This window comes from Camarhynchus parvulus, chromosome 28 (genome assembly GCF_901933205.1).
Source record: "Camarhynchus parvulus chromosome 28, STF_HiC, whole genome shotgun sequence".
In the NCBI taxonomy this organism is placed as follows: domain Eukaryota; kingdom Metazoa; phylum Chordata; class Aves; order Passeriformes; family Thraupidae; genus Camarhynchus; species Camarhynchus parvulus.
This window is the reverse complement of record NC_044598.1, coordinates 375,110-395,861: the sequence shown is the minus strand read 5'-3', so window position 1 is coordinate 395,861 and position 20,752 is coordinate 375,110. Positions and strand designations below refer to the sequence as shown.

Genomic DNA, 20,752 nt, shown 5'->3' with positions numbered 1-20,752 from the left:
CCCTGGGGCCGCTGCGATCCCGCTGTTACCCTGGGACGGTCTGCAAGTTACAAAACCTTTAATTCCACCAGGTTTTGAGGAGTTCTTGATCAATCCTGTTAATACAAAATATCGCTGTGTCTGTTAATGTTGAACACACGAATGCATCCACGCTGAATTTGTGTTAACGACGCTGCTAATGAGGATATTTGTATTTTTGATCAGTAATTGCTGCCAAACCGGCAGTTTGACATGAAATGTTTGGAATGTCAGAGGCAGCATTTGGAATTTCAGAGGCAATATTTGGAATTTGAGAGGCAACATTTGGAATTTGAGAGGCAACATTTGGAATTTCAGAGCAATATTTGGAATTTCAGAGACAACATTCCGAATTTCAGAGGCAATATTTGCAATTTCAGAGGCAATATTCGAATTTCAGAGGCAATATTTGCAATTTCAGAGCAATATTCCGAATTTCTGGCGGGCTGAGCCTCCAGCCCCGTTTGCTGCAGCTCCTCCCCCAGTTCCAGCCCAGCCCAGGCAATTAGCCCGGCTTAATTGGGGCAGGTCATTAATGAGAGCTCTGAGCAAGGGGGGGCAGGAGGGTCTGCCCTACTTGGGGGGACAGAGGGGACAGGGACAGGGACAGAGACAGAGGGGACACAGACAGGGAGAGAGGGGACAGGGATGGGGACAGGGACACAGGACAGGGACGGGGACAGGGGACAGGGACAGGGGGACACAGACAGGGAGAGGGGACAGGGATGGGGACAGGGACACAGGACAGGGACGGGGACAGGGGACAGGGACAGAGGGGACACAGACAGGGAGAGAGGGGACAGGGATGGGGACAGGGACAGGAGAGGGACAGGGACAGGGGCTGCAGCACAGACAGAGGGGACAGGATGGGGACAGGAGAGGGACGGGGATGGGACAGAGGGACAGGGACAGAGAGAGAGGGGACAGGAAAAGGACAGGGATGGGGATGGGGACAGGGACAGAGACAGGGACAGGGACAGAGGGGACAGGGATGGGGATGGGCCAGAGGGGACAGGGACAGGGGACAGAGGGGACAGGGGCCACAGGGACAGAGGGGACAGGGGCCACAGGGAGTGACTTTGTCACTGCTGGGGAGGGGACAGGGACAGGACAGAGGGGACGGAATGGAGACAGGGATGGGGACAGGAAAGGGACAGGGACAGGACAGGGACACCAGGCAGGGACACGGCTGGAGCCACCTGGGACGGCAGAAAGTGTCCCCAGGCTGTCCCCCAAAGTGTCCCCAGATGGGCTTTGAGGTCCCTCCCACCCCAACTCCTCCCTGACCCCACAGAACCACAAGAAATCCCAAAATCCCAAACCCCAAATTCCAAACCCCAATACCAAAATCCCAAATCCCAAACATCCCAAACCCCAAACTCCCAAATCTCAAACAAACACCAAAATCCCAAACACCAAAATTCCACCCCCAAAATTCCAATCCCTAAACCCCAAAACCCCCAAATCCCCAAACCCCAAGTCCCCAAACCCCAATACCAAAATCCCAAATCCCAAACATCCCAAAACCCCAAATCTCAAACAAACACCAAAATCCCGAACACCAAAATTCCAACACCAGAACTTTATTGGCACAGAGAACTCCAACAGTCCCAGCCCCAAACTGAACAAAAACCCCAAAACTGGTCACCAAAAACCCCAAAACTGGTCACCAAAAAGGCCAAAATTGGTCACCAAAAAAAGCCCAAAATTGGATTTTTTTTCCCCAGAAAAACCCCGTGGTGGTTTCAGCATATTCTGATTTTCCAGGTGTTTTATTGCTCAAACCCACCTTGGGTTGTGCTTGGCCACTCAGCTCTGAGATATGCAGGATTCAAAATTTAATTTAATTTAAAATGTTGTTTTAATTAGGGTAGGAAGAAGCCAAAAGGAGAATATTTGGATTTTTTTGAGGGTTTTATTTGGGTAAAATAAAAGTTGGAAATAGAGTGGGAGGTCAAGAGGAAAAAACCAAAAATTTGTAGATTGATTTTTGGGAAATAATTCCAGTTTTTGGTGAGGAATCCCATCCCAAAAATGGATTTTGACCCCAAAAATCCTGCTCTGCACCCCAGAGGAATTCCAAATTCCAGCAAAAACCAAATGGATTCGATGAAAATAAAAATGCGTATCTCCTCCAAAGGGCCAAAGCCACAACAAAAATCCAAATTCAGCAGCACAGGCAGCAGGAATGGTCCAGCTCTACATTTATTCCACCAAAGGGAAACTGACACCAAAATGGGGGGAAAATCCTCATTTTCCCTCTCTTGGGATGGAAACTGCAGGGAAAGGAGGGAATCTGGGGTGGGATTCCAGGGAAAATCTGGAATTTGGGAGGGAAAATCCAAAATTTGGGAGGGAAAATCCGAAATTTGGGAGGGAAAATCCGGAATTTGGGAGGGGAAATCCAAAATTTGGGAGGGAGGAAAATCCAAAATTTGGGAGGGAAAATCCAGAATTTGGGAGGGAAAATCCGGAATTTGGGAGGGAATTCCAGGGAAAATCCAGAATTTGGGAGGGAAAATCCAAAATTTGGGAGGGAAAATCCGGAATTTGGGAGGGAAAATCCGGAATTTGGGAGGGAATTCCAGGGAAATCGAATTTGGGGAGGAAAATCCGGAATTTGGGAGGGAATTCCAGGGAAAATCCAAAATTTGGGAGGGAAAATCCGGAATTTGGGAGGGAAAATCCGGAATTTGGGAGGGAATTCCAGGGAAAATCCAAAGTTTGGGTGGAATTCCAGGGGAACTCCAGAATTTGGAGTGGAAGATCCCGAACTTGGGGTGGATCCCAGGGGAACTCCAGAGTTTGGAGTGGAAAATCCAAAATTGGCGATGGAATTTCAGGGAAAACGGAGAGTTTGGGATGGAATTGCAGGGAAAATCCAAAATTTGGGATGGAAAATCTGGAACTTGGGATGGAATTCCAGGGAAAAATCTGAAATTTGGGGTGGAAAATCCCGAATTTGGGATGGAATTCCAGGGAAAAATCTGAAATTTGGGATGGAAAATCTGGAATTTGGGGTGGAAAATCTGGAATTTGGGGTGGAATTCCAGGGAAAATCTGAGATTTGGGGTGGAAAATCCCGAATTTGGGGTGGAAAATCTGAGATTTGGGGATGGAAGATGCAGAATTTGGGGTGGAAACTGTGAATTTTGGGATCCCAGGGCAAATCCGAGCGAACGCAGCAGAGAGAGCGCGGGAGGGAGGGGAGGGGCCCTGGGGTCTTCATGGAAGAGAGCTGGAGCTGGAATGAGAGAAACAGAGAGGAAAAGGGGAAAAAGGGAAATGGGACAAAGCAGAAATAAAGAGAAAAAAAATGAGAGAAAAGAGGAAAAAGGGAGGGAAAAGGGAGGGAAAAGGAGAAAAAAGAGAAAAAAAGGAGGGAAAAGGAAAAAAAAAAAAAAAAAAAAGGAGAGGGGAAAAAAGGAGAGAAAAGGGAGGGAAAAAAGGAAAAAAAGAGGGAAAAAAGGAGAGAAAAGAGAAATAAATGAGAGAAAAGGGAGGGAAAAGGAGAGGGGAAAAAAGATGGAAAAAGAGAAATAAAGAGAAAAAAAGGAGGGAAAAGGAAAAAAAAAGGAGAGAAAAGGGAGGGAAAAAGAGAGGGGAAAAGAGGAAAAAAAGGAGAAAAAAAAAGGAGGGAAAAAAAAGAGGGAAAAAAAAGAAAAAAAGAAGAAAAAAGGAGAGAAAAAAGGAGGGAAAACAGAAAAAATGGAGAGAAAGGGGAGGGAAAAGAGAGGGAAAAAAGAGAGGGAAAAAGAAAAAAAAAGGAGAGAAAAGAGGAAAAAAGGAGGGAAAAAGGGAGGGGAAAAGAGAGGGAAAAAGAGAAATAAAGAGAAAAAAAAAGGAGGGAAAAGAGGGGAAAAAAGAGAAGAAGAGATTCTCAGAAATCCGAAAAACTTCAACAAATGAAGATTTTGGGGTCTCTCAGCACCTCCAGAATCTCAAAACAAAAAACCTCCAGAAATGAAAATGTTGGGGTCACTCAGGACGCTCAGAACCCACCAAACCTGCCCCAGAATTGCAGGAAAAGGAAGAATTTGGGGGTGGAATTGAATTTTTGGGCTGCTTTGGCACTCACCTATTTGTTTGCCCTTTTCTGTCTGTACATCTGGATCATCCTCTGGCGGAAAATGTCAAAAGCATCTTCTTGGTTTTCTTCCCCTGCCACTCCCAAACCCTCCCCAGCTGAGGTTGCACCCCTGGGGAAGAAAATTTCACAATTAGAACCAAAAAAATCCGATTTTTCCAATCAATTTTGCATCATTCGGTGCCTGGTGCAGCCAATTAATTTGAATTATTTTGAATTATTCTGAATTTTATTTTGAATTATTCTGAATTATTTTGATTTTCTCCCACCAATTCCCATTAGAAGGGGAATTCCCAGTTGAAAAAAAATGGGATTTTGTGGGGAAAAAAAAAACCCAAATCAGGTGGGAGAGGGAATTGTGGAGTAAGTTTTAAGTTTAGGTTTGGTTTTCTGGTGGAAATATCTTTATTTTGGGATTTCAGGAGTTAAAGCCCAGAGGATTTGAGGAGGGAGCAGGAAATGGCAAAGAATTCTGGATAAAAGGGAATTTTATGGGAATTTAGGGATTTTCCCCTATTAAACACTCTTAATTCCCTCATTAAAATAATGAATTTCCCCTATTAAAAACCCTTATTTCCCATACAAAAACCTCTATTTCCCCCCATTTAAACCCTTTATTTTCCCCTATTAAAACCTCAAAATTTCCCACACTAAAACTCTTATTTTTCCCCATTAAAATCTCCTATTTCCCCATTAAACCTCCCCCTATTTTCTCCCATAAATCCCCCAATTTATCCCCCTATTTTCCCCCTTATAACCCCATTTTTTCCCCTATAAATCCCCCATTCAAACCCCATTTCCCCCCCATTAAAACCCCATCCAAACCCCATTTTTTCCCCTATAAATCCACCACTAAAACCCCTTTTTTTTCCCCTATAAATCCCCCATTCAAACCCCATTTTCCCCCCATAAATCCCCCATTCAAACCCCATTTTTCCCCATTAAAATCCTTTTTTTCCCCTATAAATCCCCCATCAAAACCCCATTTTTTCCCCCATCAAAACCTCATTTTCCACCTATAAATCCCCCATCCAAACCCCATTTTTCCCCCCATAAATCCCCCATTTAAACCCCATTTTTCCCCCCATAAATCCCCCATTCAAACCCCATTTTTTCCCCTATAAATCCCCCATTCAAACCCCATTTTTCCCCATCCAAACCCCATTTTTCCCCTATAAATCCCCCATCCAAACCCCATTTTTTCCCCCATAAATCCCCCATCCAAACCCCATTTTTCCCCCCATAAATCCCCCATTCAAACCCTTTTTTTCCCCCCATAAATCCCCCATTAAAACCCCATTTTCCCCCATCCAAACCCCATTTTTTCCCCTATAAATCCCCCATCCAAACCCCATTTTTCCCCCATAAATCCCCCATCCAAACCCCATTTTTCCCCCATTCAAACCCCATTTTTTCCCCCATAAATCCCCCATTCAAACCCCATTTTTTCCCCTATAAATCCCCCATCCAAACCCCATTTTTCCCCATTCAAACCCCATTTTTTCCCCCATAAATCCCCCATCCAAACCCCATTTTTCCCCCATTCAAACCCCTTTTTTCCCCTATAAATCCCCCATCCAAACCCCATTTTTCCCCCCATCCAAACCCCATTGTTTCCCCTATAAATCCCCCATTCAAACCCCATTTTTCCCCCCATCCAAACCCCATTTTTCCCCTATAAATCCCCCATCCAAACCCCATTTTTCCCCCTATAAATCCCCCATCCAAACCCCATTTTTCCCCCATAAATCCCCCATCCAAACCCCATTTTTCCCCCTATAAATCCCCCATCCAAACCCCATTTTTCCCCCATTCAAACCCCATTTTTTCCCCATAAATCCCCCATCCAAACCCCATTTTTTCCCCTATAAATCCCCCATTCAAACCCCATTTTTCCCCATCCAAACCCCATTTTTTCCCCTATAAATCCCCCATCCAAACCCCATTTTTCCCCTATAAATCCCCCATCCAAACCCCATTTTTCCCCATTCAAACCCCATTTTTTCCCCCATAAATCCCCCATCCAAACCCCATTTTTCCCCCCATAAATCCCCCATTCAAACCCCATTTTCCCCATCCAAACCCCATTTTTCCCCATTCAAACCCCATTTTTTCCCCATAAATCCCCATCCAAACCCCATTTTTCCCCTATAAATCCCCCATTCAAACCCCATTTTTTCCCCATTCAAACCCCATTTTTTCCCCCATAAATCCCCCATTCAAACCCCATTTTTCCCCATCCAAACCCCATTTTTTCCCCTATAAATCCCCCATTCAAAACCCCATTTTTTCCCCTATAAATCCCCCATTCAAACCCCATTTTTCCCCCATAAATCCCCCATCCAAACCCCATTTTTTCCCCTATAAATCCCCCATCCAAACCCCATGTTTTCCCCATAAATCCCCCATCCAAACCCCATTTCCCCCCTTACAGGTGCAGGGGCTCCCGGATGCCGCGGCCGCGCGTGCCCAGCCCGTGCCCCTCCTGCCAGCCCATCCTCTGCAGCATCTGGAACCCCACGTTCCTGGGGCTCAGCCTCTTCTGGGGCACCTCCAGCACCCTGGGCTTCTACAGAAAATATGGGAAAAACAGGAAAAAATTATTCAAATTCATTCGGGTGAAATGGGTGAAAAAATTTCAAAATTTATTCGGGTGAAATTCCCATCCGGACCGGTGTAAATTGAATTTTTTTCAATGGGATTTCATTCTTTTAAATGAGATTTTAAAGGAATTTTCATTCATTTAAAGGCATTTCTTAAAGGAATTTCCTTGTTTTAAAGAAAATTTTAATGTAGTTTTCTTAAAAGAGTTTCCTTCATTTAAAGGAATTTTTAAAGGATTTTTTAAAAGGAATTTCCTGCCAACATCTGGAACCCCACGTTCCTGGGGCACCTCCAGCGCCCTGGGCTTCTACAAAAAATATGGGAAAAACAGGAAAAAATTATTAAAATTTATTCGGGTGAAATGGGTGAAAAAACTCAAAATTTATTCGAGTGAAATGGGTGAAAAAATTCAAAATTTATTCGGGTGAAATTCCCATCCGGACCAGTGTAAATTGGATTTTTTTTAAAGGCAATTCCTTCTTTTCAATGAGATTTTCAAGGAATTTTCGTTCGTTTAAAGAAATTTTCAAATGATTTTTTAAAAGGAATTTTCCTTAATTTTTAAAGGATTTTTTAAAAGGAATTTTCAAAGGAATTCCCTTCTTTTCAAAGAGTTCTTAAAGGATTTTTTAAAGTAATTTCTTTCTTTTAAAGGAGATTTATAAAGGAATTTCCTTATTTTCAAGAAGTTTTTAAAAGGAATTTCCAAAAAGGAATTTAGTTCTTTTAAAGTAGTTTTTTAAAAGGAGTTTTCCCATTTTTTAAAGGAATTTTTAAAGGAATTTTCTCACAGTAATTTCCTTCTTTAAAAGGAATTTTAAAATAAATTTTTAAAAATTATTTTCCTTCTTTCCAGATTTGTTTCTTCCCAAACCATTTCTCATTTTTGGTTGGATTTGGTGGCAGAAATGTGAATTTTTTACCTTTTTTTTCTTTGTGACAGGGCAGCCCCGGGGTCTGTCATAAGCAATCCTGACAGGTTCATGCACTGCAAGGCAAAAAAACCACAAAATTCAGTTGGAAATTCAAATTATTTTAGTAAAAAAACCAATTTTTTCCTCCAAACCACAGCTAAAAATCCTCCAAAAAATTCCATTTCAAGCCTGGACCTAAAACAGAAGCAATAAGAAAAATTAGAGCAATAAAAAAGACCAGAATTAATGAAAAAATTCAATATATTCTCAATTTAATAAAAATATATTGGCCTATAACAAATGATTTCTTCAGCCTCGCCTTTTAAAGTGTATTTTGTGCTCATTTTTGTATCAAAAAATACAATTTTTTAGTGACAAAACACCTAAAAAATGCAGATTTTTGCCCAAATTCTCTTCTGAAATATTTTGATGCCCACTGACCTTTGGGTTTTTCTCTTCAGCTTCTCCTTTGCCACTTTGATGAAGACTTAAAGTGAATTTTGTGCTCATTTTTGTATGAAAAATGCAATTTTTAAGTGACAATACACCTAAAAATGGAGATTTTTGCTCAAATCCTCATTTATTTCAGTATACAATTTAACCATTTCAGTGCCCACCGACCTCTGGGCTCCTGGATCAGGCAGTTCCTTTTGAGGGCCGGGACCAGGCCCACCCTCAGCAACCTGGAGCTGAACTTTGCATTGAAGAAATGTGAATTTTTATGTGACAATACACCCAAAAAATGGGGATTTTTGCCCAAATCCTATTTATTTTACAATAAAATTTAACCCTTTCAGTGCCAACCCACCTTTGGGCTCCTGGATGAGGCAGATCCTTTTGAGGGCTGGGATCAGGCCCACCCTCAGCGACTTGGAGCTGACCCACTTGCATTAAAGAAATGCCATTTTTTAAAGCAATCTGCAGCAGCAAAACACCTAAAAAATGGGGATCTTTTCCTAAATTCTCTTATATTTTAATATAAAAGTGAACTATTCCACTGCCCACTGATCTTTGGGCTCCTGGATGAGGCAGATCCTTTTGAGGGCCGGGATCAGGCCCACCCTCAGAGACCTGGAGCTGACCCGCTTGCATTAAAGAAATGCCATTTTTTAAAGCAATCTGCAGCAGAAAAACACCTAAAAATGGGGATTTTTGCCCAAATCCTCTTTTATTTCTGTATAAAATTTAACCATTTCACTGCCCACTGACCTTTGGGCTCCTGGATGAGGCCTATGCATTCGGGAACCAGGACCATGCCCACCCTCAGGGACTTGCTGCTGAACTTTGCATTAAAGAAATGTCATTTTTAACGTGACAACACCTAAAAATGGGGATATTTTCCTAAATTCTCTTATTTTTTAATATAAAAGTGAACTATTCCACTGCCCACTGATCTTTGGGCTCCTGGATGAGGCAGATTTTTTTGAGGGCCGGGATCAGGCCCACCCTCAGCAACTTGGAGCTGATCCGCTTGCATTAAAGAAATGTCATTTTTTAAAGCAATCTGCAGCAGCAAAACACCTAAAAATGGGGATTTTTCCCAAATCCTCTTTTATTTCTGTATAAAATTTAACCATTTCACTGCCAACCCACCTTTGGGCACCTGGATGAGGCAGATCCTTTTGGGGGCCGGGATCAGGCCCACCCTCAGGGACTTGGAGCTGAATTTCGTATTGGAGAAATCATGGTTTTTTAAGCAACAACAACTAAAAAATCAGGATTTTTTTCCCAAATCCTCCCCTATTTTACTATAAAATTTAACCATTTCACTGCCAACCCACCTTTGGGCTCCTGGATAAGGCAGATCCTTTTGGGGGCTGGGATCAGGCCCGCCCTCAGCAACTTGGAGCTGAACTTTGCATTGAAGAAATGTGAATTCTTAAGTGACAATACACCCAAAAAATGGGGATTTTTGCCCAAATTCCATAGAGAATTTAACCCTTTCAGTGCCCACTGACCTTTGGGCTCCTGGATGAGGCAGATCCTTTTGGGGGCCGGGATCAGGCCCACCCTCAGCGACTTGGAGCTGACCCGTTTGAAAGCAACAACACCTAAAGAATGGGGATTTTTGCCCAAATCCTCATTTATTTTACTATGAAATTTAACCCTTTTAGTGCCCACTGACCTTTGGGCTCCTGGATGAGGCAGATCCTTTTGGGGGCCGGGATCAGGCCCACCCTCAGCGACTTGGAGCTGACCCGTTTGCGGGGGAAGCGCGCGCCGGGGCCCGGGCCGGGGGGTGCCTGTGTCGACAGAGTTGGGACAGCGCCGTCAGAGGGGCTGGAGAGCTGCACGTCACCTCCTGACACCTCCTCTCCTGCCAGGGACACCACATCTTCCTCTAGCTTTGTCACCCTTCTACCTGCTGCCACGGCCTCCTCATCATCCTCATCCTCCTCATCAGCTTGGGAGGGTTCAAACTCAGCTTCTTCTTCTTCTTCCTCTTCTTCTTCTTCTTCTTCCTCCTCTTCCTCCTCATCCTCCTCGGTGTCCAGGGCTGTCCCTGCAGCTCTGGCAGCTTCTGCAGCCTCGGGGCTGAAGGTGATGGAGGGACACAGCTCCAGAACTTTCATGCGGTAGAATTTGAAGGCAGGGCTGGTTTGGTCCTGCAGGAACCTGGGGTGAGGAAAGGGGAGGTGAGCAATGAAAATGAGGGGGGAAAAGGGGAAAAATGAGGGGGGAAAAAGGGGGAAAATGAGGGGTGGAAAAGGGGAAAATGAGGGGGGAAAATGAGGGGGGGAAAAGGGGGAAAATGAGGGGGGAAAAAGGGGGAAAATGAGGGGGGAGAAAGGGGGGAAAATGAGGGGGGAAAAAGAGGGGAAATGAGGGGGAAAAGGGGAAAAATAAGGGGGGGGAAGGGAAAAATGCAGGGGGGAAAATGAGGGGGGAAAAGGGGGAAAATGGGGGGGGGAAGGGGGAAAATGAGGGGGGAAAATGGGGAAAATGAGGGGGGGAAAAGGGGAAAATGAGGGGGAAAAGGGGGAAAATGAGGGGGGGAAAAGGGGGAAAATGAGGGGTGGAAAAGGGGAAAATGAGGGGAGAAAAGGGGAAAAATGAGGGGTGGAAAAGGGGGGAAAATGAGGGGTGGAAAAGGGGGGAAAATGAGGGGGGAAAAAGGGGGAAAATGAGGGGTGGAAAAGGGGAAAATGAGGGGGGAAAAAGGGGGAAAATGAGGGGGGGAAAAGGTGAAAAATGAGTGGGGGATAAGGGGAAAAATGCAAGGAAATAAAGTCAAAAATGCAGGGGGAATAAGGTCAAAAAGCCAGAGAAACAATATCAAAAAGCCAGGGAAGATATGGTAAAAAATCGCGGAGTAATAAGGTGAAAAATTCAGGGAAAACAAGGTCAAATATGCAGGGGAAATAAGGGTAAAAATGCAGGGAAATATGGTCAAAGTCCAGGGGTAATATGGTCAAAAATGCAAGGAAATTAAGGTCAAAAGTCCAGGGGTAATAAGGTCAAAATCCAAGGGAAACAAGGCCAAAAAGCCAGGGGATATAAGGTCAAAATTCAAGGAAACTAAGGTCAAAAGTCCAGGGGAAATAAGATCAAAAATCCACAGAAATAAGGTCAAAAATCCAAGGAAATGAAAGTCAAATTAATTCATTGGAATCATCTTGGAAATTCCCAGTTTCAGGGTTCAGGTTGGTGATTAGGCTCAAAGATAACTCAAGCTGATGATCAGAAATCAATATATTTATGCAGAAATATTTTTTTTTTTCTGAGCTATTTCAGATATTCACCATTAACGCAGGTGCCGGAGAATTGCCCCAAAATCCTGCGCTCCTAAATCCCCAGCTGCAGGGATTTGAGCAGGAACGGGAGGGGAGGGAGGAGCTGGGACTCACCAGAGCTCGGGGTTATCTGCACTGTTGTCAATGCTGAACTGCTCAATCTCCGGCCCTACCTGAGCCACAAACCTGGCCAGCTTCTCTGCAGTTTCCATGGTTTTGGCATCCACTGCAAAGGAGCAAAATGTTCTGGTGAGAAAAGGATCCCAGAAATGGGCTCTGGGGATTCCAGCAGGAATTTCCTTTTTGTGGATTCCTGGATAGAATTTTAAAATTCCCAATCTAACCCCTGTTGGTTTTTCCTGCTGTAATTTAAAATCCCAGCTCTAACTCCGTGTTAGGTTTTTTTTTCTCTTATCATTAAAAATTCCAAATCTAACCCCTCTTTAGTTTTTTTTTTTTTTTTCTGCTATAATTTCAAATTTCAATTCTAACACCAAATCAGTGCAGCTGACAACTGCATAAATACAATATAAAAGAAATTATATTTGGGGTTTCTAACAGGAATTCTTTTTGTGAATTTGCAGAAGTTTGGAGTTCTGGACACAATTTAACATTCCCAAATCAAACCCCTGTTTGGTTTTCCTGGATATAATTCAAAATTCCCAATCTAACCAACCCCATGTTAGTTTTTCCTGGACACAATTTAATATTCCCAAAATTCCTGTTTGTTTTCCCCTGCTATAATTCAAAATTCCCAATCCAACCCCATGTTATTACTTTTTTTCCCATGCTATAATTTAAATTCCCAATCCAACCCGTTTGTTTTCCTGGACACAATTTAACAATCCCAAAATTCCTGCTTGTTTCCCCTGCTATAATTCAAAATTCCCAATCCAATCCCTGTTTGTTTTTCCTGGATATAATTTCAAATTCCCAATCTGACCCCATGTTAGTTCATTTTTTCCCTGCTATAATTTAAATTCCCAATCTAATCCCTGTTTACTTTTCCTGGATATCATTTCAAATTCCCAATCTGACCCCATGTTAGTTCATTTTTTCCCTGCTATAATTTAAATTCCCAATCTAATCCCTGTTTGCTTTTCCTGGATATAATTTCAAATTCCCAATCTGACCCCATGTCAGTTACTTTTTTCCCTGCTATAATTCAAAATTCCCAATCTAATCCCTGTTTGCTTTTCCTGGATATCATTTCAAATTCCCAATCTGACCCCATGTCAGTTCGTTTTTTCCTGCTATAATTTAAATTCCCAATCTAACCCCATTTTGTTTCCCCCTGCTGTAATTAAAACCCCAAACCCAACCCCAAGGCCCCACTCACCATCAGCAAACTGCGATCCCAGTGCTGGGAGGAGCTCAGGATCTGCTGCCAAACCCTCGGCCTCTGCCCTTCCCTCTGCTGCCACGGGCACCTGGCAGCTGCTGCTGGCACCTTGGGGGGCACAGTTGGCACCTGGGCCAGGCTGGGCCAGGCCAACCTGCGCACCTGGAACGTTTTGGTCTGGCTGCTCCAGCCCTGTGCCAGCTGGGAGGTTTTGGTCTGGGTGTTTCATTCCTGTGCCAGCTGGGAGGTTTTGGTTTGGCTGTTTCATTCCTGTGCCAGCTGGGAGGTTTTGCTTAGGGTGCTTCATTCCTGTGCCAGCTGGGAGGTTTTGCTCAGGGTGCTTCATTCCTGTGCCAGCTGGGAGGTTTTGCTCAGGGTGTTTCATTCCTGTGCCAGCTGGGAGGTTTTGCTCAGGGTGTTTCATTCCTGTCCCAGCTGGGAGGTTTTGCTCAGGGTGTTTCATTCCTGTCCCAGCTGGGAGGTTTTGCTCAGGGTGTTTCATTCCTGTGCCAGCTGACAGATTTTGCTCTGGCTGTTTCATTCCTGTGGCAGCTGACACATTTTGCTCTGGTGGCTCCAGCCTTGTACCAGCTGTAAGGTTTCTGTCTGGCTGTTTCATTCCTGTGCCAGCTGGGAGATTTTGCTCTGGCTGTTTCACTCCTGTGCCAGCTGGAACATTTTTGTCTGGGTGTTTCACTTCTGTGCCAGCTGACAGATTTCTGTCTGGCTGTTTCATCCCTGTGCCAGCTGGAACATTTCTGTCTGGCTGTTTCACTCCTGTACCACCTGACAGATTTTGTTCTGGCTGTTTCACTCCTGTGCCAGCTGACAGATTTCTGTCTGGCTGTTTCACTCCTGTACCACCTGACAGATTTCTGTCTGGCTGTTTCACTCCTGTACCACCTGACAGATTTTGTTCTGGCTGTTTCACTCCTGTGCCGGCTGACAGATTTCTGTCTGGCTGATTCACTCCTGTGCCGGCTGACAGCAGGGTCTGCGTGCCACTGCTTGCCCTCCTCACCTTCCTGGCACGGGCAGGGACAAGGCCAGGCTTTTTTTTCCTCTTGAAAAGTCTCCTTTTGATGCTGGCCACCCTCCTGGCATAGAGCATGGCCCTCAGGGACTCTGGGGCTGCTGTGTCCCCTGCCAGGCTGCTCCTCTGCACCTCCGACAGCCTCAGCCTGTAGTACTTGTACTCCAGGCTCTCCTCGTCGGAAAGGAACCTGAGAAACACAGGAAAAAAGGAAAAATCAGCTCAAAATCTCCAATTTTTACTGTGGTATTTGTACTCCAGGCTCTCCTCGTCGGAAAGGAACCTGAGAAACACAGGAAAAAAAGGAAAAATCAGCTCAAAATCTCCATTTTTTACTGTGGTATTTGTACTCCAGGCTCTCCTCCTCAGACAGGAACCTGAGAAACACAGGAAAAAAGGAAAAATCAGCTCAAAATCTTCATTTTTACTGTGGTATTTGTACTCCAGGCTCTCCTCGTCGGAAAGGAACCTGAGAAACACAGAAATAGAAAAAATCAGCAGAAAAATCTCCATTTTTACAGCCTCAGTCTGTAAGATTTGTACTTCTCGTCACACAGGAACCTGAGAAACAGAAAACAAAGGAGAAACTTGATTAAAATCTCAATATTTACAGCCTCAGCCTGTGATATTTGTACTCCAGGCTCTCGTGCGAAAAAGAACTGAGAAACACAGAAAAAGGAAAAATCAGCTCAAAATCTCCATTTTTACTGTGATATTTGTACTCCAGCCCTCGGAAAGGAACCTGAGAAACACAGGAAAAAAGGAAAAATCAGCTCAAAATCTCCATTTTTTACTGTGGTATTTGTACTCCAGGCTCTCCTCCTCAGACAGGAACCTGAGAAACACAGGAAAAAAGGGAAAATCAGCTCAAAATCTTCATTTTTACTGTGGTATTTGTACTCCAGGCTCTCCTCGTCGGAAAGGAACCTGAGAAACACAGAAATAGAAAAAATCAGCAGAAAAATCTCCATTTTTACAGCCTCAGTCTGTAAGATTTGTACTTCTCGTCACACAGGAACCTGAGAAACAGAAAACAAAGGAGAAACTTGATTAAAATCTCAATATTTACAGCCTCAGCCTGTGATATTTGTACTCCAGGCTCTCCTCGTCGGAAAAGAACCTGAGAAACACAGGAAAAAAGGAAAAATCAGCTCAAAATCTCCATTTTTACTGTGGTATTTGTACTCCAGGCTCTCCTCCTCAGACAGGAACCTGAGAAACACAGGAAAAAAAGGAAAAATCAGCTCAAAATCTCCATTTTTACATCCTCAGCCTAAGATTTGTACTCCTCTTAAGACAGGAACCTGAGAAACACAGGGAAAAAAGGAAAAATCAGCTCAAAATCTCAATTTTTACAGCCTCAGCCTGTGATATTTGTATTCCTCATCAGACAGGAAGCAGAGAAACGCAGAAAAAGGAGAGATCAGCTGAAAAATCTCCTTTTTTTACTGTGATGTTTGTACTCCTCATCACACAGGAACCTGAGAAACACAGAAAAAGGAGAAATCTGCTGAAAATCTCCTTTTTTTTGAAGTCAAACCCCCTCAGCATTCCAGTCTGTTGATTTTTCCAGGTGTTCAGCATGAGACTGAGCAGGATTTTCTGGGATCAAGGGAAGAAATAATTGTCAGGAATTCATCAGCTCACACACCTGGAGGAGTCTCAGCCCCTCCTTTTCCAACATTTTCCCTGCAATTCTGAACCCTGGTGCCTTGCTGGGTGTCTCCATCACCTGGATTTGCTCCTAAAATGCAAATTCCTTTGGATTTGGATTCACAAAGAGCCATTGTTGACACATCAAAAGCAAGACACAAACACCAGGATTGTTTCCAGGGATAATTAACACCAGGAAAATGCTTCCTCCCTAAAAAAAACCTACAAACATTTTTAAAAAACCTAAAAAAATAATTAAAAAAACCTAAAAAATAAAAATTTAAAAAACCCTACAAAATTTTTTAAAAACCCCCTAAAAATAAATAAAAAACAACCCTAAAAAAACCTAAAATTAAACCCCCCAAAAAACCCCCAAAAAACCTAAAAAATCTACGACATGCTTTGATCATTCCCATGGAGTGAAGGGCTGAAGTTTTAATTAATTTAACCCAAATTTGCCAGCCAGTTGCCACACACCCACCAATATTCAGGAGAGTTTTTCTGGGCATTCCTGTCCTTGGCAGACAAAGTTCCTGCCACGATGCTGCTCACCAGCTGCTCAATTGTGTCCAGAACCTTCCTGTCAGCTCGTTGGGGGGCTGTGGGGAGAAAGAAATCCCATTAAAAATTCCCCCAAAATAAAGAAATATATAATAAATATATCTATAAATCCCCCCAAAAAAGCAAAATTTTATTATTTATTAATAATAAAGGTTTAAAAACACATCCACAGCCATCTGAGGCGAGTGGAATCATCCTTAAAAAAAGCAATTTCTTAATGCAGCAAAAGGGGTTTTTGTGGAAAATCAGTTTATTGGAACGCTGCTCTGAAGGGCTGGGTGACAAATTTTCAACCATTTGGTGCCAGTGCTGCAAAACCTCCCTGAGAAAGGATCTGAGGCTCCAGAAAAACCAGGTTTTTAGGAAAAAAACCAGGATGAATTAAGAAAAAAAGCAAGATGAATGGAGAATGTTTTAGGCAGGAGGAAGCACTGGCCCAGCTGAGGGATTTGAACATTTCCAAGGGAATGCACCTGGATCTGATTCAAGTGGTGATGGTGACATCCCCTGATTTGCATACATGCAAATATTTACTCTGCAATTAAGGCAGTTACGGGTTGGTTCTGCTTTCCCTGCCTTGAGGTGGTGAAATTGGGGTGAAAATCTCGGATTTAAGAGAGAAAGAGAAGGAAGGACACGATTTCACCACAGAGAGTCCCACAGACTCCCTGATGGGATTCACCTGGAATTCCTGCCCTGATTGGGATTCACCTGGAATTCCTGCCCTGATTGAGATTTACCTGGAATTCCATCCCTGATTTGGATTTACCTGGAATTCCTGCCCTGACTGAGATTTACCTGGAATTCCTGCCCTGATTGGGATTCACCTGGAATTCCTGCCCTGATTGAAATTCACCTGGAATTCCATCCCTGATTGGGATTCACCTGGAATTCCTGCCCTGATTGAAATTCACCTGGAATTCCCTCCCTGCCCCAGCTCTGAGTGGGATTCACCTGGAATTCCTTTCCTGCCCAAGCCCTGACTGGAATTTACCTGGAATTCCATCCCTGATTGGGATTCACCTGGAATTCCCTCCCTGCCCCAGCTCTAATTTGGATTCACCTGGAATTCCAGCCCTGAGTGGGATTCACTTGGAATTCCCTTCTTGCTCCAGCCTTGACTGGGATTTACCTGGGAATTCCATCCCTGCCCCGACCTTGACTGGGATCTACTCAGAATTCCCTGCCTGTCCCAGCCCTGACTGGGATTCACCTGGAATTCACCTGGAATTCCCTCCCTGAGTGGGACTAAACTGGAATTCCATTCCTGCTCCAGTTCTGACTGCAATTTACCTGGAATTCCCTATCTGCTCGAGCCCTGAGTGGGATTCACCTGGAATTCACCTGGAATTCCCTCCCTGAGTGGGACTCACCTGGAATTCCCTCCCTGAGTAGGATTCACCTGGAATTCCAGCCCTGAGTGGGACTAAACTGGAATTCCACCCCTGCTCCAGCCCTGAGTGGGATTCACCTGGAATTCACCTGGAATTCCCTCCCTGAGTGGGACCCACCTGGAATTCCAGCCCTGAGTGGGACTCACCTGGAATTCACCTGGATCCCCGAGTGGGCCACCTACCGCCCTAGTACCACCTCACCTGAACCGGTCCACTAACCGCCCTGAGTGGGATTCACCTGAATTCACCTGGAATTCCAGCCCTGAGTGGGACTCACCTGGAACTCCCGCAGTCAGGAACTCCCTCCCTAACCAAAGCACAGAATGAAGCCCGCCCTGCAGGGCACCTCCCTCCCCGTTACCTCTGGCCTCGGGGGAGGCTGTTTGGAGCTGCTCCACGGATCCCGCCTCTGCCTTTTTCATCTGGATGGGATACCCGCTCTTCTCCAGCCAGGCCTTCAAGTTCTCGATGTACTCCCTCCCAAAGAGCGTGGAGTCATCGAAATTGGGGAAGGCTGTGGGCGCTGGCGCCATCTCCTGCAGCCCCACGGCCTCCAGGATTTTCTCCTGCCTGAAGACAGAGGCCAGGGCGAAGGTCTGGCCCAGCAGGGCCAGGGATTTCCTGCACAGGGACACGGTGGTCTCGAAGGCGTTGGCCATGTCCCGGGGGTTGCCGAGGCCGCTGGTTTTGAGGCTCAGCTCGTAGGCGTTGCAGGCCATCAGCAGAGGGGTCACCCCCTTGAGGAGGCGGTCCTGCAGCCTCATGATGTACTTATCAAAAGGTTTGATGATCTCAAAGAAGCAGTTCTTGGTTTTCACGGCCCCCTTGTCCAGCAGCATGTTCAAGAACTCGTTGTCCACCTTGGGGGTTTTCAGGGCGGCGTGCTGCAGGCTCTTGATGGTGAAGAAGCAATAATCTCTGTGCTCTGGCCTCAGGGAGCACTTGAAGGAGGCCAGCATCTTGGCACAGGTCTCGGTCTCCAGCTCGAAGAGGGCCCCGAAGAGCCGCGAGAACTCGGCGTCGTTCCTGATGGCGTGGAACCCGGCCCACTTGATGATCTCCATGCCGAAGGTGGAGAAGATGTCCGATTTGTCCACCAGGTCGAAGTTGAGGTTCCTGAAGACGTGGGCGGGCTTGGGCAGCCTCAGGACGGCTCTCTGGGCTGCCGCAGGGTGCGGGGGCAGCTTGGGGTGCTGCTGGAGCGGCACCGGCCTCTGCTCGGGGTGGGCACCAACTTCCAGAGGCTGCTCCAGAGCTTTGGGCTCCAGGCCTGGCTGTGCCTTCTTCACACTCCACTTCTTGAGGGGGCTTTTGAGGTCTCCTTTGAACACCTTGGCTTTCAGCACGCCCCTGGCGAGGCGTTTCCCCCTGAGCACCCTCGCCCTGCCCACGCCTCCCCTGCGCGGCGCCCGGAACTCGCCGTCCTCTGCCTCGTACTCCTGATCCTCCACGCTGCCATACTCCTCCTCCTCCATCAGCCCAGGGGACCTGAAATCCCCCAAAAGCTCCGGGGAGCCAAACCCCGCTCCGTGCTGCCCGCCAGCCTCCCAGCAATCTGAGGCTCCGTAATCCCGGTACTCCCGGTCCCGCTGCCCGTACTCCCGGCCGTGGGGAGCAGGGTGGTGCCCAAACTCCCTGCTGGGGGCAGCTGCACGGCCAAATTTCCTGTAATCCTGGCCAAACTCCCGCTCCCGGGGCGCAGGGCGGGAGAAACGTCCGTGGAAATAATTCTCCTTGCGGGGCGGGGGGCTGGCGGCGCGGTAGGAAGGGCCGGGGTAATTCTCCCCTGGGTAATTCTCCCCTGGGTAATTCTCCCCGGGGTAATCCTCCCCGGGGTAGTTGTCCCCGGGGTAGTTGTCACCAGGGTAATCCTCCCCGGGGTAGTTTTCCCCAGGGTAATCCTCCCCGGGCTCCTGGCTCCAGTCCTGGTGCTGGCAGTTGGAGTGAGGGAAGCGCCCGTCGTGCTGGAAGCTCTCGTTGTAGCGGGGCCGGGGCAGCCGGGAGGGAGCTGGGCAGAGAAATTAAATTGGAGGGTGGAAAAGAGTCAAAATGGGGAGATTTCTGAAGGAAACCCACATCAGCATATTCTCATTCCCGTATTCCAATCCCTAAGTTCAAGAGCTCAAGTTCTCCTCCAAATCAAATTTTTCTGTGCTCGTCACTGTCTCAAGTGTTGGGCTCTTACCTGAGGCACAAAAACCATCAGAACTCTGAACTTTCAGCTTTCCCAGAATTTATAAATTGTCAAACACCTCCAAGACCAGCAAGTCCAAGCTTTGGCCAATCACCCAGCCCAGAATTCCCATTCCACAGCTGGACAGGAACTCGGATTTTCTACAAACTCAACCACAATTCTCTCATTATTGCAGGAAATTCTCATTATCCAAGACCCTTGTTCCCCAATCCCAGAAGTTCAATTTAAAAAGTAAAGAATACTTGAAAAAAAAAAATAGAACTGTTTAATATGAATGATTTCTTCAGCGTTCATACAACTCTAAAAATAACCAGACTTCATTTTAAAGCTCTCCTGTGAATGTCCATCCCCGTGAATACAACCCAAGTGTCTTGCTGGATATTTTACATCTCAAATTTAGGAGGTAACACAATCCCAAATTTAGGAGGTAAAACGTGTTTTTGGGGGCCACATTTTGCATTATGTTCATGAGGTCAATGCCCTGCTTTGAGCTTTTTTTCCCCCAAAAATAACACCGAGCACAACGACCCAAAGGCTTCCAGGGCACTCCTGCGTTTATTTAACTTCTCGGCCATCACCAGAATTCCATCCTGCAGCCCTGGAGACCCGCCTGGAACCGGACCCGCTCTGCCATGCTGAAGACAATTCCTTTGTCTCAATTCCCATTTTTTTATCCCCGTTACGGTGCCAGTCCTTGCCCAGCTGTTCTCCTGCCTCTTCCATAAAAACGGATTGTGGAAAAACACCGGCGCCAGGCCAATAAATAAATAAATAAATGAATGAATGAATCAATAAATGGCAGGCGCAGCTCCCGCCATCCCGGCTCTCCTACCTGGGAAACGATGGCCGGGGTCTCCCGCGGCACCGCTCCGGTACCGCTTCACCTTGTCCTGCACCACGGCCTCGAACGTGTCGCGGGTGATCCTCCGAGAGGCCATCTTCCCCTCACGGTACCGGGCACGGCCTGCCGCGGGCCCGGGCTCCCGCCGCGGCCTGAGGGGAGGCGCAGCCTGAGGGGAGCCTCACGTTTCCCCGCCGCCCCCCGCGCAGCGCCGGGAGGAGGAACCGGAGCTGGAGCCCGAGCCCGGCCCGCCCTCACCGAGGCGGCCCCGGCGCCGCCGCCGCCTCCTCCCGCCACACCGGGGCCTCACGGTGGCCACGCCCCCTCCGCCGGTAGACACGCCCCTCCCGTTGATGGCCACGCCCCTCCCGCCGCTC

General features: G+C 46.3%; 1 protein-coding gene across 4 annotated transcripts; it reads right to left on the bottom strand.

Moving 5' to 3' along the window:
* Nucleotides 1-20,641, bottom strand: SUGP2 (SURP and G-patch domain containing 2). 4 transcript variants are annotated; one of them, XM_030966869.1, is made up of 10 exons: nucleotides 20,367-20,641; nucleotides 17,702-19,348; nucleotides 15,867-15,984; nucleotides 12,697-13,922; nucleotides 11,472-11,583; nucleotides 9,749-10,239; nucleotides 7,633-7,697; nucleotides 6,538-6,674; nucleotides 4,097-4,217; nucleotides 1-95 (listed from the first exon to the last, which is right to left on the bottom strand). In XM_030966869.1, the coding sequence occupies exons 1-9, from the start codon at nucleotides 20,470-20,472 to the stop codon at nucleotides 4,097-4,099; spliced, it is 4,023 nt and encodes a 1,340-aa protein (XP_030822729.1). In that variant the 5' UTR covers nucleotides 20,473-20,641; the 3' UTR covers nucleotides 1-95. The 4 variants fall into 4 exon arrangements, 3 of the variants coding, with proteins under 3 accessions (XP_030822729.1, XP_030822727.1, XP_030822728.1); XM_030966867.1 differs by lacking the exon at nucleotides 1-95 and adding an exon at nucleotides 3,077-3,262; XM_030966868.1 differs by lacking the exon at nucleotides 1-95 and having other exon boundaries at nucleotides 4,051-4,217.
* Nucleotides 20,642-20,752: the final 111 nt, after the last annotated feature.

Excerpts from the sequence above, each read along its gene's own strand:
- SUGP2 (XM_030966869.1), bottom strand. The coding sequence starts at position 20,472 with ATGGCCTCTCGGAGGATCACCCGCGACACGTTCGAGGCCGTGGTGCAG. Across the intron at positions 19,349-20,366 it reads CCCCGGCCATCGTTTCCCAG|CTCCCTCCCGGCTGCCCCGG; the intron begins GTAGGAGAGCCG and ends TTCTCTGCCCAG. Across the intron at positions 15,985-17,701 it reads AGCCTCCCCCGAGGCCAGAG|CCCCCCAACGAGCTGACAGG; the intron begins GTAACGGGGAGG and ends TTCTCCCCACAG.